General features: G+C 30.1%; 1 protein-coding gene across 1 annotated transcript in view; it reads left to right on the top strand.

Moving 5' to 3' along the window:
- Positions 1-5,934: 5,934 nt before the first annotated feature.
- LOC121122229 (uncharacterized) overlaps positions 5,935-20,434 on the top strand; it is a 76,155-nt gene continuing 61,655 nt past the window's right edge. Inside the window, exon 1 of the mRNA XM_040717222.2 lies at positions 5,935-6,252. Within this exon, the coding sequence (XP_040573156.1) occupies positions 6,186-6,252 (67 nt within the window). The 5' untranslated portion in view covers positions 5,935-6,185. The remainder of the gene's footprint in view (positions 6,253-20,434) is intronic.

Here is a 20,434-nt window from a genome sequence, read left to right as displayed (position 1 = left end):
TTAAATATAAACGCTGGTATGTTGAAATATATTTTGTATGTATTTATAAGTGAGTGCTCTAAAGGCTCAAGTACGCCATGTCAGCCCAAACTATTTTTTTTTTCACAAACACTCCTTATTTTTCTTTCATTCTTGAGGAGAGAACCCTACATATGAATTCATAAAAGTTTTGAGTAGTTACATATGATTGTTCTTATTCAAAACAAAGAGTTACGCTGAATGTGTCTGGGTGAGTTATCGTCTATACTATTAGAGCGGAGGTAGTACTCCGGGTAATTCCGGGTACTAACGGTAGTGGTAGATATTTTTACAACGTAAAACAAACAACATTTTTTTATTTCCACAAATAATAAATATATCCCCCTAGTACATATATATTTCGATGTAATACTTACTTCAAACATTAAATACATGCACCTAAATATTATATATCTCCTATTTATAGGTTTTGCAGGTCTGAGTAAAAATGATCCAGGTAGAGAACGATGGTGAAAAGGAAAGAATGAGTGGTTTTGGTGATAGATACATTATATACTACATAGTAAGAGGATGATGCATGGAAATTATTTTGATGACTGAGAGAGTGCAACGGGAGGAAGGTAAAAAGGAAGGTTAGTAACCTTCTGTAAAATAGGGGTATCTATAATTCTTTCTTCTATAAATAATACTATATTTTTTATTAGTCAGCTTATAACCTTATATGTAAATCTTAAACATATCGTAGACGTCCACAATGGGAAGGGGTTGAGGGGTTGTAGCTCCCTCTCCCCCCAAATAAAAGAACTATTTAGGGCTTACTAAAAAAAAATTATTTTTATTTGATTAAATTTTTCATATTTTTTTCCCAAAAAATATAATTTATATTTATATAAAATATATTGAGATTTCCTCCTTTTTTTAAATGTTGTTTAAGTTTGTTAAGTTATGTCTACGCACCTTATATATAGAAATGTAAGGTCGAAACCTTGAGACACTAATTGCAATTAATACATCACTACACACAATATATATTTAAAAGTTAATAAAGGAACAAATTGTGAAATTTTTTATTGATTCTTTATAGTTTGACAAATACCTTGTGATGGATCCTGGGTATTTTTCGTAACATACAACATTAAGTAACTACAAATTAATGATGGATCTCAGATATATAAAACCACCCAAAAAAAAGGTTCCGGTTCAATTTAATTGATAACAACAGTAAAAAGATCGAAACTGCGATTTGGATCCAAAATATATTCCAATTCGGAACCAAAAATTATAAGAACGCTATTGAAATAAAAAAAACGTATCGAGTCGTTAGCCAATACGAAGGTTCCAAGGCTAGTCATTAGTCACTTAAAGTCCCCTCCAGGATAGTCACAGTTAGTACTGTGTTGGTCCTTATTTAGTACTGAAGACTGCAGTCCATTCCAGTTTAGACTCGGTAAGTTTCAGTTCAGCCTTGAATGTCAGTTCTAAAAACTTATCAAGGTCGTTCCTGGATAGCATCACCTTCATTGTTGAATCTGTTCAAGTACTTACAGTTTTAAGGACCAACAGTCTTAAGGCTCCTTCCCAAAGAATCATAGGACCGTTCCTAAAACTGAAAACAACTGGACCAAACAATTATGGACCTAGACACTACTAGTCCCAGTCAGTTGTTGATCTTAGACACGAGTCAATTTTAAAAATAAACTAAGAATCGAACCAAGAATCGAACAAGTATACAATGTATGATTCTCGTATCGAGATTCAAAAAGTTATACACATACCCCAAATAATGTGTAAAAATAGCTGAAACTACTGAGATCTATAATTAGGACCCAAAATCCATCAATAAACTAAAGACAACCTAAAGTCTAGTCTTTGTCAATGAGTGGGTATTAGACATGAGTCAATTTGAATAGGGAACCTAAGAATATAACCGAAAATTGAAAAATTTACAATATTTGAAATAGTCCTAGTCAATTTCTTGTTATAAAACATGTGTCAATTTGAAAAGGAGATCTACGAAAAGAATGGAGATTAATCATAAAAAAATAAAAATAATATTTCACTCGATTCTAGCATCGAGAACCGAAAAATATAAAATGTAAAAACAATCGGGATTTATTATTGAAGTCCATTTGTAAAAAAAATACGTGTAGACATTACTATCTAATCATTAATTGTACTTCTATGTACAATGTTTGACGTTCTGGATGAATGTACATCATTGTACAGTTATGTCAAAACGTGTCAAACTTGATTCCATTTTATTGCCTTTTGTTTGTTGATTCTATAAGTCATGACCGAGTTATTTATCCACAAACAGCTCTCAATAGATCATTCGTCAAATGATCTTTTTCTGGTTTGTACAATCATAGGTAAAATTATAGGGATGCACACAGAATCAAGCTATGTTGTTACCCCCACTTAAAAACCACAGTAGCTCAGGTTACAAAAAAACACAAAAAAAAACATCAATGATGTGGTTCGGTCAATACACTTTTCAACCCTCACCTCAGGGTGGTGCAATGAACGAATAAGACATTCCAAAAAAAGAAATTTATTGGTTCATAATTAATAGTGTTGCTTTCGGTTTGAAAATCCTAGACCGGGCTTAAACAGTAATTAGTTTAAGTGGGCCAAACTAATTTCGTATTATTCTCTTTTAGTCAACTGGGATATTAGATACACCAAGATTTAGAAAATACTTCTTATTCCTTTGAATCTAAAGTATACTCCAGAAAAACATGAAATCTAATTACAATGTGTAGTCGTTATTTAACAACGAAAATTGAGAGCCTTGAGTGTTTGGACTCATAGCTTACTGGACCTCAACCCCAAGTACTCTAACATTAATTCTGGTAATTCCAGATTATGCCAAAAGAGACTATCATCAAGACGTTCTCCAGTTTCCAAGGTCGAGTCGAGGCTATTATTGACGGCAAAGGCGCATATATATTGAATAATAACAATTTTTTTATATTCAGCCTTAATTTGGCATTGGTTTTTATTAAAATGGGATGATAAGTTTAAGAGAAAATCCATCAAAAAAATCATGTTGTTTGTTAACTACAGGTCGTACCTTGTATATACATACTGATGTATTTTTTAGGATTTATTCGTATATTAAGCCATTTTTAATCGACGTTTAAGAAATTTAATGAACTTTCTAGCTTAAAGTCGTTCCTTAGTATTTTCTTGGATTTTTCTTCCTTTTTTTTTTTTCAAAGTGAGGACTGAGGAGTAATAGCTACTATTATATTTAATACACACAAACCCATCAAAACTGATAGTTACTGATTTGATTCTTGAAGTTCGGAAAACGTTTTGAGTATTTGATACATTTTTTTATTACAAATATAAATGTTGTGTTTTAATATAAAAATAACGTAGTAGGGTGATTTTTAGTAGAGCAACATGGAATGTAGAACTATGCGTTATTACCCTGTGAACCTTTCCCTATTGTCTGTATCGTTTTTGTGGGGTTTTGTGGAGTATGATTTTACTTTGCCTGTTGCTCCACCAAAAATTGACCTTATATTCGTTAAGACTCGTTCGATTCATGTCGTTCAGATTATTTTAAAATAAGACTTTATTTTTTTCTTTTGGGCTTATCACCCAAGTATTTTTAGCAAAAAAAAGAAATCGTTATACAAATAATACAAAATTTAATTAAAGATTAATTTTTATAATCTTTTAGCTATTTACCATTTAATTAAATAAGTTTTATTTTTGAGTTTCTTTTTTAACTAGTTGATTAACCGTGTTATAAAAAGAATATTCACTAACGGAGGATTAAAAAAGTAAAAATTTGGTCTGGATGGGTCGTATTTTGAATTTGGGCAAGACCGATTCTATATATGAATTGAGGATGATGTATGTTTTTTTTAAATAAAAAATATTCGAAGTATAATGTTTCATAGAACTAAATGTGTTGCAATAATCAAATTTTTACAATCCATAAATGAGGAGTGGCAAGAAAATCGGTTCAGGGAAAAATAGTCCACGATTTAAAAATGATTAAATTTATGTCTACAATCTGAGATTGTGGTTAGGATCGAAATATTGGGTTAAAAAAATGTTAGAAACAAACCAAAAAAGGTTCGGTCGTGGACTGGGTCTCAATACTAACTAATTACCTTACATATTTTAAATTGTAACATGGTCCGAATAGATCCCTAAAAAAGGTAATAAAAATCTATTTCTATGTATAACCACGTAATTTGATGTTCTTGCATGGCTGTTTTTTGAGTGGATGAGATATAATTAGAGATTCCGAAAGGAATGCCTATTGCGTGTCGGAAACAAAATTTGTTGAAGAAAATGTTGTCATTTAAAAACATTAAATGGAATTACAGTTTAGAAATGCAAATATGCTCACGTGGATTGTTTTTGACCAAACGCGTTATAAAAACATGTAGTACCCATAACAGGAATATCTATTTTAAGATACCTTAAGTCAGAGGTTCCCATACAATGTTCATTATGTATGAACTGGTGTAATATTATTCAAAACCTTTAAAATTAGGGATATGTTAACAAAGTCTAATAAATTTTTTTTATAAAAGACATACTTTTGGGATGACTTTATTTTATAAAATATGTATTTGTTAACATTTTCCTAATTAACAAACCACATTTTGTAGAAGCCTTTCCGTACAACCAAAGGGAAGTTCGCATACGATCAGTAGTGATACGTGTACCACAGTCTGAGAACACAATTCTTAAGCTCTTATTTATCTACTCAACTTTTCCTAAATATAAACAAATATTTCGATACTTGGATTAACTCATTTTAAGATTTTAAGACATTTTTTTGAAAAAAAAAATAAAAGGAGCTAAAATTTTGAAAAATAGTAACCCAAAATATAAAAATTGAGTAGTTTGTATACAAACAAAGCATATTTTTAAAAGAATAATTTAAGTTAATTTGTGTTTTTTTATATTTACCATAGTTTATACATCAATTTTGAAAGATTTTAGAAATATTTTGATCCGTTAATATCTATTTTTGATCAGAACTGGTAGTTTTAAACATATTAAAAGACGTCCACATTAAAGCAAATTTGAAACTGGAGATATCTTGAGGAGTCTGGTTGGATGGAGGCATCTCATCATCACCACCCCCGGATCATACGTCCGATCTTTTCCATAAATTCAGGATCAGGTTTTCATAATTTGGTACAAATGTATTTCTCTTTCGTTCAAGAGTCAATTTTGCGGCAAATTTCCCCTTCCTCTAATTGATTGCTGTAGAGAAATCTGGTTCCTTCACATATCCAATCATGTAATTATAACCCTGAATGATTGCATCATATACATAGTTTTACCTCCAAAAAGAGAGCCTAATAAAGGAAGGTTTTTGCAGGTGGATTTTACCCTTGAAAAATATCATCAAAAACTGTTGTGTAATCTAACTAGAATCCAAATTTTCTCTTTATATTTCATACTAATTTAGAAAAATGAGCACTTTTGACAAAAAAGCAAGGCAAAATGACCAATTTCTTCACCAAAAAGTCACTGGGAGCAATATTTTGAGTGATTGCTCATAAAAGTCCAAAAGAATAGTATACTATCACTTTTTGACAGTAAATTTGATCTTAGTTATTCAATGTCTTTGACATTAAAATCTACATAATACTGAGAATGAAAAACTTTCCAAGGAGGAAGACTAAAAATAAGCCTCAAACCTCCTTCTTTTAAAACTTTTCGCATCACCTAATACTTTTATTTAAGATGACCAATGACCACCATTGTCCTTTTTATTATTCACCTTTTATAATATATTGTATGATGGACATTTTTGTGACTACTTTAATACCGATGTATGTTGTAGCATTCTAGCAGTAACAACCAAATATATACGGCGTGTGTGCGCCAAGACTTTAAGGTAGAAGAAGCATACCTGAATATGTATTTATATATTTAAAAAAAGAAGACTCTACCATTCCATGAAACAGCTTTAGTTTATCTTCGCTTTTTGGTCGCAGTAGACGCGTGAGGTTTTGTGTGTGTCGAATCAATAAGTGATATAGTGTGTCTTCATTCTTGTGAAAAATATCTCTCTACAATTTTTTTATTAGGAATGTGCACTTTGACCAGTTGCTAAGTGGAACACATTAGACACATTTTTCATTAGACAAAAAAAAAGGGGATTTATATTCTTAGCAATTCTTACTTTGAAGTTATTTGTAAGACGCGAAATAAACTCCAGAATGAGGGGCTTACCCCTAATATTGGCTCTTCTATCCTCACCTTACTTCTTAAGTGTTGATTCACAAGGTAAGCAAGTTTCTTTTCCGCATTGAAGAATGACTAAAATCCAGTTTTTTTTTATTAAATGTATTTTTAAACATTAATATATATTTTGTTTTGCATCATTTTGAAAGATGATAATAGTTTAATGTCAAGGTTGGGTCAAGTTATAAATCCTTTGCATGCATTATTATTTTTATGTTGCCCATTGACGAATGGCATATTAACTTTTAAAATTATGCAATTATCTTTTAGATTTTGTTTTTTTCGTTAGGAAACTAAATATATATATATAACTAATTGTTTGCCTTCCATATTAATTAAATACTTTTCTTGTCAAATAAACGTACAGAATGATAATCAAGTGTTTATACTTTAATTATAAATGAAAATTGACGGATAAAAGTGCATTAGTTAATAATATCAATATGTAATATGTCTGCTCTTGGTATTTAGCGCCATTTTTGTTTCCTCCCTTTGATAGAGGGCGTGACATGTATGTATATATACATATTTTGTGTACAAGTTGTAACTTGTATTCACAAATTGTACCCTTCCATTGGTCATTCTAATGGCAACTATAAGTGGATACTATCATGTATATTTGATCCATTCAAATTAAATGGTTCAATGCATTTATGTGAAATGTAACTCTGGATAGTGCTGTGTTGGTTCTTATTTAGGACTGAAAACTACAGTCTCGTAGAGTTCTGTCGCAGTCTGGTCCTTGTAACTTTATAATATATTGTATTAAAATTGTCAAAAATTAGACCATTAATATATCGATCATCCATGAAGACTCAATTATTGCAAGATCCTCATGCCCAGTACTCTGAATCTTTCATTTAAAGTTATTTCTCTCATTCCTTATTTGTAACTTGTACAAAATCGCAACTTGTACACAATATGTATATATATATATATATATGTATACACTCAATTATAGGTAATAAGAAGGATAGTTATTGTTACTGGGGTCTAGTGATGTAATTGGTTCATATTTTAGTAGGTTCATTTCTTGTGAACATATGAATATGACTCTCGAAACGTCCTTGATTCCACCCATTTAAGGTCAACAATCTTTCCTAGGTTCGTTATGTCCTTCACCACATATTATAATCTACATATATTATTAATACACAAATACTACCATAATATGATTCATTGATTAATATCATGGTTTATTAATTGAAGAGGCAGTATTCATCTCCTGCAGTGGACCGGGAGCCGTATGTAACCAATAATAATATTTCAAGGGCATTATTTATAATCTGATTGATTCCTTAATGAGAACTGAAGGAATGTATCACGCATTGCCTATCTATGTATATATGTTTATAGACATTGAATGAAAAAGGAAGCAACTTTGTCTGCATTCTTCTAACAAATGTATTCTACTTCCTCCACCCAAAGGATCACTTAACATAATTGGCTAATTAGTTAAGATATCTTTATATTTATAACAGAGCGTTGATGTGTTCTCAAATGAGTCCCACTGCCAAAAAACAATGATATTAACATTCATAGTGATATTTGAAGAACCAAACAGGCAAATAGTCCTTTTAAATAGGCATTTGGTCTCATATCTCGTTCTCACGACATTATCCCATATATCCAAAGATAAGTAAAATAAATATAAAGAAAGACAAGTTATTTTTACAGAGAATTTGGTAATTTGAAGCAGACGCCTTTTTGAATGGAACGATTCCGATTAAATAATACCCCTGCTATAAGAAGGGATTGGGTATGAGGGGGGTTTGTTTTAAATTTTTTCGAATTTTGATTAATAGCTGTCATGTGGTAAAAAATAATGTCATTTTTAGATAGCAAAATGATTGAAAGGAGTCAAACATTATTTAATTCCCCAATAAGGATTGAAATACATCATTAATCATTATTTTGCATAAGACAAATAACCTAGATATAATTCTTATCTATAAAAAACATTAAAAAGTTATTTTTCTAAAGATACTATATGGAGCAAAAAGAGAGAATAAACTGATGCGCGCTATACGCGGAGCATCAAATTTTACTAATTATTTCTATTTTTTTTTGTTCCATAGAACAACTTCAGAAAAACTTTTTAAATACTTTTTATCATTTATAAAAATGTCTATCATATTTGTATTATCTAAAATAACTGAAAATGTACTCTTAGTATCTATATTGACTAAGTAAAGAGTTTTACTTCTTTTTTTATAATTTAATTGAGATGTGCAACCTAAAAATGAACTCGCAGAACAATGAAATTGCACTTACTGAAATCAAAGTTCCAAAATATTTGGAAAAAAAAACCTGCATTGTTGAGTATTCAACGTGTACCCTACTCATTGCTTTTATACATCAGCTGATTTAATATAATTAATTAAATCCTTGGCCACAGTAATATCCCCAAAAGAATAATAAATTAACTCTCTTATTTGGCACGGCGTTACCTTACTCACACAAAAATAAACAGAGTATTTTGTTGTCAGCTATCCTTCTTTCTCTTCTTTTCTCTCCATCAGTGTTATAAACGTTGATTGGTGATATTCCAATTAGCATTTTTGGTGGCGTGATACAATATATGTAAATACATTTCATCTCTTTCTCCGTTCATTTCTTCTCTGCTATGAGCGCCGAATGTACGTTAACAGCTGTAATTTACAGCGTTGGGCAACAATACGTGGACTCACAAGCATCTTGGCCTTCATGACCTTGTCAGAAGACGATTCGGGGTTCTTGTGTTTGAGGACAATCCCAAGTCACCATTCACAGCCCTCCTCATGTTCCTTGAAGCCATTTACTTGGCGAGGCGATTCATCGATTTGAGTGGATCCTCGTTGATCTTCTTCTCCAAGCTTGACAGGATCTCCGACTCCCTCTTCAAATTTTACGCTTCTCTTCCTGCTTTCCTGGAGAGGTCTTCTCCACCATTATTCATCTTGGCCACCTTCAAAACCAGGCTCCTAAAGCGCTCCATAATGTTCATTATTTCACCACATTAACTTCACCATCTAGATCTAAGATCAGAGTCCTTTTGTCTATTTACTCACTCTTGATGATGAGATTATGATATCTTTATTATAGTTTCTTAATACACAAAGGATGATTGAACCAGAATGTCAAAAATAATCAGTAAACATCCTATATTAATGAGAAAGTTAACATTTATTATTAGTCCAGATTTTAATGTGCAACACCTTAGATCAAGATACTTTCCAAATTTTTCCCTCTATATACCACATTTATTTTTCTATGTTGCTAGTAAACAACAAATATACTGTGTATTATTTTTCAGCTGTCAATTTTTTGCTATTCATACCCCTTATTAGTGTTTTGAACATTGTTGAGTTCGAATTAGCTCTTACCAAGCTGTGAATTGGAAAATAATCCCAAAGTTGGGAAGAATGGTCTAACGACTACAAATGAATGTATTTTGAGCCATTTACCTATAACTTCATGGAATAAATAAAAGGTTGAGTGAACCAATACAGATAACTGCGTGTTCGTGAGTCATGAGATCGGTTTGTTTCATTGTGATTGATGTTTTTTAATATCGACTAAAGAATATATCACATAAATATTTATTTAATTCCTTCAGGCAAAAAAAAACGACAAATTCAAATTATGGTATAAACACTACGTTTTTTTATCTAGATATTTGGCTGTCAACACAAAATCAAGCTTAGATTTCTTGTTTATAAAATTAAGTGTGTATTGAAATTGTATTCTTCCACAAATTATCGTCAATTTCTATAAAACAAATTATTCTAATTAATCCTTTGGTTGTGTCACAATTTCCTTCTTAAAGTAACCAAAATTGATTGTCATAATAAAAGAATGAGAAATCGATTCTAATTGATTGGAGCCAGTATAAATTTCTTAAATCAAAGAAATATTCTAAACTATATCTAAAAATATTGGGAATCTTAACTCATACCACACATTTGATTTGACAAAATGAGTGTCCATGCAAGAGATCTGTCCAGAGAGCTATAAAAATGGGTGGAAAAAACCTTGTGAGGGTGGAAAGGCCACTTTTGATACCAACTATGAAATAAACCCATCTCCCCCGTTGGAAGATTTTTTTGAATGACTTTTTTTGACCTCCTACAGCCCTGATGCCAACACGTTTGTCTACACCACCTTTTGGGTGTATGAGGAGGAAAATGTCAGCAGTGACCTTCGTCCAAACACCAAGGCCCTTAAAGCCACTGACAACCACCACTGGGACATAATGACAGAGGACTACATCTGCAACGGGGGTCAGGCCTTCCACCGCCGTCTGGAATCTATCAAAGGCTCTAAGAGCAGCTATATTAATGATTATAAGAGCTCAGATACATATTTAATATGCCATTTATTTTGTTGAAATTCTATTTTTAATGAATAAATTATATATTGTTGAAGATAAAAATTTGAATGCTTCTGATGTGATGTACAACTCGGTAAGTAAGTAAATATAAAGTAAATAAATAGATCGGGATTTTCTTGATTGTTCAACATTGCTTTATGTCGACACACAACATATGTATATATGTACTTCAATTTTCTTTAATATACATATTATATCCAATATCTATCCCCTGATGGTGTTCTATAATTGTCAACGTTCCTATCTCCCCCTTACCTCCTTTTGAGGATTTTAATTCCATATGCTATTTATGTAGGAAACAAAATATTTCATTTCATTTTTGTAAGAAATAGCAAGAAAATGAAATGAACATTTATCATCAAAATAATAAAAAAGCCCTCTTGAGATCCCTTTGCATTCTTGACGATTTTTAAAGGACTTTAATGTTTTCACTTCTTAGACAGTTTCTTGTCATACTGATAGTATCACATTATATGATAAATAAAGCAATTTAAAAAAATAAACAAGTTCGAACCTCATACCTACAAGAAAATATACTTTAATTTGACAAATTAATGTACTAATTTACATTATAAACTTTTGCTAATTATCTTTAGCTTTTCATATGGGGATTTTGATAATTATTTTTCTTTAGATCTTCGTTCCACATGACCTGGATACATCAGTAAGATACTTTTATCATAAAAATCCCTCTAAATCTACAAATGTATATAAATGTTCCCTGAACTTACAAATATGATTATATTTATGACTAGGGTTGTAAATTGTAAGTATTTTTGGCATTGTTAGAAAGAACAAAACCGTAAATTCACATGGCCACCATAGTCAATTAAATGACATTTCAGAGGAGAGCAGTTTAGCTTCTATGATTTTAATAAATAAGCATAAAACAGCTATGAGACTAAGGAAATTAACACAATTTCTGCTCCGTATTAAGCTATAATTTAGGAAGGAATGACTCTGAGGTCAATTTTTAATTATACTAAGAGTCCAACGGACATTTACACTTATAATTTCCTACCAAATCATCAGCAATTATGCTAATCGGAAGATTTTATAGTTCAAATGCTTATTTGGAGTTGGGGAATGGAAAAGTGAACCCCCCTAATATCCAACTTATTAAAAAATAAATCTATACAAAAAAAATTTGTGAAAAGCATATAATTTTTGAAATGTTTTCCCAAGAAATTTAATTTTTGATTTTTTTTTACAAAAAATATTAAATTTGAAATTTAATTTTTGAAATTTTTTGTGAACAGCTGTGGATTTTTCAACTTTTTTGTGAATAACTATAGAATTTTGAAATTATTATTTTCGAAATATTTAAATTTAAAAAAAAAAATTATATTTGAAAATTTGATTATGGAGTTTTTTTCCAAAAAAGTGCAATTTTTTTGTGAATAAATACAAATTTTTTAATTTTCTTTCCAAAAACTATAACATTTTTATTTGATTTTGAAACTTTTATTCCTAAAGAAATTAACTTTTGTATGATTTTGCAAATAGTTGTAGATTTTTGAAAAAAAAAAATTTAATTTTGAAGAATTTTGTTCGAAATTCCAAAAACCCTATATAATATCACATACATGAATCTTGAATACTTACTTTAAATATTAAAATATTTATGTGACTTCAAATAATTTCTAAGTTCCTTGTGCACTCTGCATATATTTAAATTTGACTTTTACAATTTTATTTAAAAAAAAAAAGAAATATGTAGACATATATTATTCGTAAATAAATTACACTATATATTTATGCTTCCATATAACTTTTTGGCAAGCCTTTTTTAATATTTTCCCGTCCTTTTACATACATATTTCTCCATATTAGTAATATGATAATGAAAACCTTCACATAGTCCTTTAAAACTGGCCATACAAGGTATATCTTGCATTCCTTTATATGACGTTAATACGTAATATAAAAAAAGTTAGATTTTGAAAGAACATTTTTTTGGCAAATAAAAACAGAGGTGATATTTTGATGCATTCTGGTTAGGAGAGGGAATTGATGTAATTACAAAGTTAATGTAACGGAACGTTGTGGCGTACATATAAATAACAGTGGTTGGTTATTTTGTTTATTTCCAATTTGTTTTAATAACTGTGTTTAATCCTTTTATTTTAGAAACAAAATTATTGAAATAATTATTCATCCTTAAATAGTTCTGCACTTTAAACCCCATGTGAGGAGATTGACACATTTATATTAATAAGAAAAGTTTGTCTTTCCTTCTGTCTGAATATATGACAACAAGTTACCTGGTGCACTCTATATAGTGATGTTCAGTGAACATATTTTGATCAAAGTAATAACAATATAGTCGTATTAATGAAATATTGGAGGCGTTGTTTTTATTATTGGTCTCTAATACCTTGATTGGTCTATTTATAATTAGCTATTGCTTAGCTACAAACAAAATTCGATCCAATCATTGTACAATAGTTCCATAGTTGGGAAGGATTACCTAACTCCTACCAACAGATTTTGTGCCTATTGTTGTTTTCTTTTTGGAGGAAAGGATGTGTGATACAATAAGGGTAATGACGTTGTCAATTGTTATGGTTTTGATAGGAATAAACGCTTCAAAGGGAACATTCCTACGTGAAAAAAGCCTTCTTAAATGACCATAAAACTTTGTTCTTTGTTCTAATCACCCTATTAACCATAATGAGGATATAACTCAAGATTATCCTACAATTCTTTTCAACTCCACTTCTTCAAAGCCCATAATATCATTTCTTTTTTGTAGTTGTAAAAAAAAAAACATTTTTTGCATCTCTTGAGGATCTCATTAGAACCTTCTATTTTGTTTTTAGGCTTTTAGATAGATATTTATGTAGATACATGTATCGTTAAGAAAACAATTTAAATTTTACAAACATAGTTTTACGTTTTAGCAACATCTTCAAAACAAATAAGAGGTTGTAAAATCTGTATTTACAGAAAAAACTTTTAAAAGCATGTTTGTTTAAAAAAAGTTTACTCTCTTCACACATAGAAGTTGAGTCTCTTTCGAATACCAGCTTACCTTATTGTTTGACAATTTTTCATTTAGATCTTTCAAAATGTGTCTTTTAAATCTTTAAATAATTATAGGCGTAAAAGCGTTGCAAATTCTTGTACGTATACTTGCTACTCACTTGAAAACATTTTTTATTATAAAAAAAGAATAACCTCTAAGGCAGAAATATGACATATGTGGCCCGTTCACATAAAAGTAAGTTAGAATATTTTTTCTTAAAATTGAGTCTGGATTAGTATTGTATTCTTCGATAAATCATCTTCAATTTCTATGAACAAATTATTCTAATTAATCCTTTGGGTGTGTCGCAAGTTACACTTTGATCATCGCAATAAAGAAAAGAATAAATTCATAAATATTTTATTTGAAAGGGCCATGTGGGGGCAATATAAGTTTCTTAATTGACATAAAGGCTGTCAATTATGGCTAAAAATATGTTTCTTAACTCATCCCACAAATTTGAATAAATGCATTTAATGGCTTCTAAAGATGCCTTTGAAATTAGAGCACTATCCCATTGTAGATCCGGATACAACAAAGATTTTGAAGGGATAAACTTTCTCTTATCAAAGTTGACTAAAATTCCAAACCAGAAGAGTATGCAAAAAGTAAGACAGGCAGTTGATTTCTTGCAATCCACATAACTCCCTTGTAACACAGGATTGTTTTAGTAGGTACTACCAGAAATTTCTACCTGAACATTTGAGGAATGTTTTCCTTATATTATTCTACTCTAATAAATATACATTTGAAGAAAGTTGTTTTTTAGACAAGAGAGATTGGTCCTAGGGATATTTTTTTTTAATTGTATAAAAAATGATAGGAAACAATAGCCGGATATTTTTTTTTGTGAGTAAATCCTAAATAAATCCATTTTTAAATCCAATAGCAAAGAAGAAATTTAAAACCTCAATTTTGGATACAGTCAAAGAATGTTTGACTATTCCTTACTTTGGTTGAAGTACAGAGTGGTTGCCAACTTATCAACCTTCGATAGTGTATTTGGTAGAACATTGGAAGAAATAACTTGTTTCTTTTGTAAACACTCACTGGAGACATCCAAATATTTTTTGTTCGAGTGTACTCATAGGTATTGTTGTTATGATGTTTTTTTTGTTTGTATTTTTCATGTTTAAATTGAGCCTTGGGGCTGAATGATTTTGCATACTTTTACACCGGCTCAAATCAAGCGGAAATAAATTATATTACTGAATACTGAAAGTTTACAATTTCATATTTATAAATTTAGAAGCACACGAGCTCCATTGTCTAAGGATTTTACTCTAATAAGATATTCGTACATTTAAATTATAATTTGTTCTTTCGAATTCAAGGAATGGATTTAATTTTTTAATTATCTATTAAGGGATGCATTGTGACTCTTTGTAAGGATTATTTACAATGGTTTGAATTCTGATATAAAGAGTTGCAGAGTGAGTGTGTGTCTGCATTCATTCTGTCTGTACCAGTATCATCCAAACCATTAGCCTACATATATGAGTGTAGTCTATTCTTGTATATTGTTATACTACTTTCTCAAGACAATGAACAATTCCTCGTTTCTTGTGTCAACTTTCGATGATTTGACTTATCCACGGCTCGCTTTTTGAAATAAACAAAGAAGTAGTTAATTTTCCTTTCAACTGTTTTAATTAATTATCATAAGATTTAAAGCGGCTGACTCTAAGAATGAGGAACTCAAAAATTTCAGTCAAGGGCCTTCGTTAGAATTTGTGTCATTTCATAATCTGTCATTGATACTTATTTTGATAAAATTATCAATTCAATCCCTATAATGATAAATAACTATTCTCTAAATAATAATAAACAGTTTGCAACAAGAAAAAAAATACAGGAATTTAGATGTCATATGTTTATTTAAATCTTTTCTTTCCTTTTTGACTGTCAAAAGGTCGAGATTAAATGGAAAAGCGAGGAAACTAAGTCGAAAAATAAATTAATTTTTTCCCCCAAAAAATACTCACATCCACTCACTCAAACGACTGTTACATAACAACTGTACATCCAAAATGGATAAAACTTTAGTGATTAACTGTCAACAGATGCTAAATGGATGTTGCTAGCATTTATTTACGAGTGCTGTCATCTTCATATTGAGTTCGAAAACTTTTCTGACCAACCTTGTATGAACTGATAAAACTATTTAACACCTCCTTGAAGATAATATATATTTATTAGTTTGCGTATACCCTATTCCATCCTCGCATGCCTAAAATTACGTACATTTTCACATCTCTACTAATTAGTCAAAACGCCTTTTTACGTCGTCTTCTTGTGCAAAAAATAAGATCAAAGAAAAAAAATGGGATTCTCTTTTGCAAATCCGATTTGATTTTTTTCTTTCTTTATTTGTTGCCAAGTGTTGGGTTTTACCATATTTATTATTGGATTTCGGTAATCCCTTCTGTAGGATTACACGTTATTGCAACTTTTATATAGTTAAGTCATGAATTTATATCCTATTAACTACTCTCTATCCCTTATTCCCAAGGATCCAATAATCCACGTAATAATCTGCAAAAATGTTTTAAATAAAGAAAAAGAAAAAAATAACGTTGCAAAGATTATGTTGAATATTTATGGATATTTCTAATTACATTATTAGTATGAAACAGAGGAGTATCACGGAAACAAAAATCGAATAAAAACTTGCAAACAAATGATTTTATGTATCTAAAACTCCCACCTAATCCCCCCTTTTTGACCACAAAGGTTTCCATATGGAGTCAAACTTGTTTTTCTTATATTGTGAAGCAAATAAACCAGCTACTAAAACTAATTTTAATAATTATCATTTTATTATTAAACTATTTTTTTGTGGACAGACTTAAAGTATAATAAGAATATGTTAACCCTTCTTACATGCTAATAAAAAATCTTATAAGTCTCTTTTTAATGTTATTACGCTTGGAATACTAAACGATCGATCAGATTAGTCTGAAATATAGCAAGTAGACGTATAAAATAACTAAATATATTCCTATGATGTGCTTTTGCCCATACAAGATCATTAAGAGCCTGTTTTTGACGGAAATAAAACATATTTTCTCTTCTCTCTGCCCTTCCCCTTTTTATCTTTCTACATCCCTCTTTTTATCACTTGTCCTCTACATTCATTCCTTGTTTCTATTCCCATCTATTTATCCCTGCTACTCGGGCACACTCTACTAGTATATATATATATATTTAATAAAACTATTTATACAAATAATTATGTAACAGTGTTAATAATTTTTGTTCCAAGTTCAACTTAAATCTGGTCCAATTAAATTATAAAAACTTACTAAATTCCGTCCTTGATAACGTCACTCAACTTTATAAATTATTTTTTTTAATCTGTTATAATACTAACACTCCTAAGGAACGTTCCCAAGGACCGTTCTAAAGACTGGACAGGACCGAATAAATATGGACCGAGACAACACTTATCGGAGACTCTACTTTGTTTGATTCATGAAAGAGAGCCATCTATTGTGATGAAAGAAAGGAAGCCATATAACAAAAGGGAGGGAGGAAAACGAAGAGGAAAGGATGTGTTGGTTGTTGTAAAGAACCACGCCTATGAAAATATAGCAGAAGGAAGAAAGAAGTAATGATGAGAAAAATAAAAATGGTTGACCTTGAAACCGGACACAGAAAAAGCTTTTTTTATTTCTCATATTATATATGTAGTCTACGCCCAAATTATACATATATATTTGGATAGTGAACAGACATGTCAACTAAATTACATTTATTTGCAAGAATATATGTACATACTCCCATATGTATCCATATAATAAGTACACTGCAGTTACAAAGAACCACAGTATTGTTTGACGTCATAGGAGGGGTATACAACGTCATTGGTTATTTGCAAATCAGTAAGTGGTATTTTACATACTCATGTATGTAGTTGTTTTTCTGCGAATTTGAATGTAAACTTTGGATCTAATGTTATTATAAGGATTCAAGACTGAGTCACACAGGCTAATAATACCTGTCTTTGTTCAACCCTAGAGAGAAATGTTGACTTTTTTGAATGTGTTTTAGGGATATATGGTAGTATGGTTTTTAAATTGGTGATCAATAAGGATTGTTTAACGACCTACATGATGCTATCGCAGCAAAAACTTAATAAGATTTATAAGAATTATAATTATGATTGAAAACATTCAAAAAATACAAGTTTAAAGCAAAGTTTATATCAGAAGTAACTAATGCCATGGATTAATTTGAATTTTTCTACATAAATTTAACTTCCTCGTATTGTATAATATGGGAATTCCTGTCAGGCCTTGATTGGATGTAGGGCGTTCCAATGACTATTCTTGTACATCAAACAGTTCCTATAGTTCCACCATAAATAAGGCAAAACTTTTATGAATGTTCCTACTTTTATCGGGCCATGGGGGATTTATTTGTGCTATTGTTTTTAGAATAGTGATTTAATGGTTATTTCCTCATATAATCATTGGGATAGAAAGAGAAATATTGGCTTTTAAAGGTTCTGTTTCAAAGAATAATGCAGTAATTCCTTGAATTACGAACATCATCCATGTGGGCATTTGTAAAACAAATTTAGTTGAAAGTTTGCTTCTGTATGTAAATTGAATTTGACTGCGATCAGATAACGTTCATTAAAAACAATGTGTCCCATCACAAGAAATTGAATTATTCTTGCATTCATTTCTTTTGAAGAGGTTTGCGATTTTGGAATGACTAAAGCAAAGAAAATTGGAATTAATGCAATATCCATCTATATGGAAAACATGGACTCAATATGATACTATTTGCCTTGAACTACGAGCAATATACGTTTAAGCCTCTAAATCAAAATTGACCCAAGAGATTGTTACAGCAGATGCACGTGTATAAATTAGGTGGCAGTAATGTGCAGTAATCAATGTTCCTTTGTTGTCAAAAGAAGTTTAATGGCTATTATACATTAGACTTGCAACTTGCAACATGATTACATATAAAAAAAGTTTCTCACTGAAAAACTGATTGAGTTTGTGTAAAGAAGATAAATTTGTTTCACTATTGATTTGGTTTTTATCTCTAAAATTTTTTTGTGGGTCTTGGTCTCGATCCATCAAAGTATTTACTCTTTGTCAAGATGAAGAGAGAACCAATTAATAAAGATGGTTTGAGAGTGGTTGATTTTATTTTGTGTGGTTGACTAAATCAATCCTGCTTACTCCCAATACACTAACTTATTCTTTATCATCACAGTGGAAACATGCATTCGGTAACAAAACAGTTGTGCTATGAGGTTTTACTATAATGTTTTTATAAAAGTTCTGAAGGAACACCTTTAACAATTTTAAATGCAAAACTAGAAATTGCAACAAAGATTGGTCCTCCTCATATGGTCCTAAATCGTAACAACTATGTTTGACAAAAAAAATAATTTTTCATTATTAAAATTACAAAAAAAACAAAAAATAACTAACTCACCACGGATATTGTTAAATGTGTTTATTTGCAAAGAATCACCAACAAAAAATGTATTGAAATATAAATTAAGCACAACGAACAATAAGTATATAAAGTAATTAAAAAAAGATTAATCTATAACTCTAGTGAATAAAAAAAGGAAAACAAAATGACGTCAATTTACTTCTATTTATCTTCAATTCCATGCTCTATCCCTCCCGCCTCAAAAAAATAACAAAGTAGTGTGTAATTTTGGGTGAATTACAAATAATTAAATGTAACGTATACATATATTCTAATAAAACAAAGTTTATCTGTATGTATGAAAAACAATCACAGGCTACACTGTATATACTGCTCCTTGATGTATATCATATATCAATAAAAGAAAAAAAATGGGTATAATATTTTGCCGGCGTTTAGTTCAACTCAAAGTACTTAATATAATTTTTTTTTTAAATTAGTGTGATTTAAGATGAGGATTAGGAACGAGCTAAAATACTTCCTCGCTCATCAAATCTTTTTTTTTTTAATCAAGTTGTTTTTATTTATTCTTGAGGAGATAATTATTGAGTGAATAGCTACGTGTGAGTGTGCTCATGAAAAATGTAGAGTAATACCAAATATTTGTTGAGATTTATCATCTATATTATCACAGCAAAAGGTGTATATTTTTTTCGATGCCTACTAATAGTTTGGAAATAATCAAATGCAGGGGGGAAGGGGTTCTCAGAAATCTCCAAGGTATGCCGGTCAAAAGGGATCTCAAGAGAGACCCTTAGTATATATTCTATTAATCACATCCATTTCATTTGTAAAAAGATTCTTTTTTTAAACAAAAAGTTCTTCCTCAAAAGAATACTACACGCGACCTTGAAAAAAGGAATAAAAACCACAGGTTCTTTGGACAATGAATACACCCGGAACTAATTATCTATATATCTCACTTCTAGTATCTTTATCTCTCTGTCTCGTTGTGTGGATATATTTCTTTAAACAAATATTCACTCAAGTTTTTCTATTTCATTTATTATGTAAATAGTAAAATGTACTATTTATGACTGTAAATGTGGAAGCAATGGGCTTGGATGTTTTAATTATCTTTCTTTGTTTCATAATTAATTGAATATATATGTACTCGTACATTATATATAACTAAAAGGAAATTAATTAAAAACCATTTACTCTTTTTGCTATTAAACATCAGAAACAGATATTTTAAGGTCAATATAACATACAGTTCATGTACACGTCACCCATGGCTTCTATTATTTTCCAAATTTATAAGAAAAAAGTAAAAAGAAAACCTAGGAAAAATATAATATAAATCTTACGCAATTGTTTTCTATTTTCCAATTTTGACCTTTTCAAAGGTTACAGAATCA

This window comes from Lepeophtheirus salmonis, chromosome 7 (genome assembly GCF_016086655.4).
Source record: "Lepeophtheirus salmonis chromosome 7, UVic_Lsal_1.4, whole genome shotgun sequence".
NCBI lineage: Eukaryota > Metazoa > Arthropoda > Copepoda > Siphonostomatoida > Caligidae > Lepeophtheirus > Lepeophtheirus salmonis.
The sequence above is the reverse complement of the archived record's forward strand: the minus strand, read 5'-3'. Positions and strand labels throughout refer to the sequence as shown.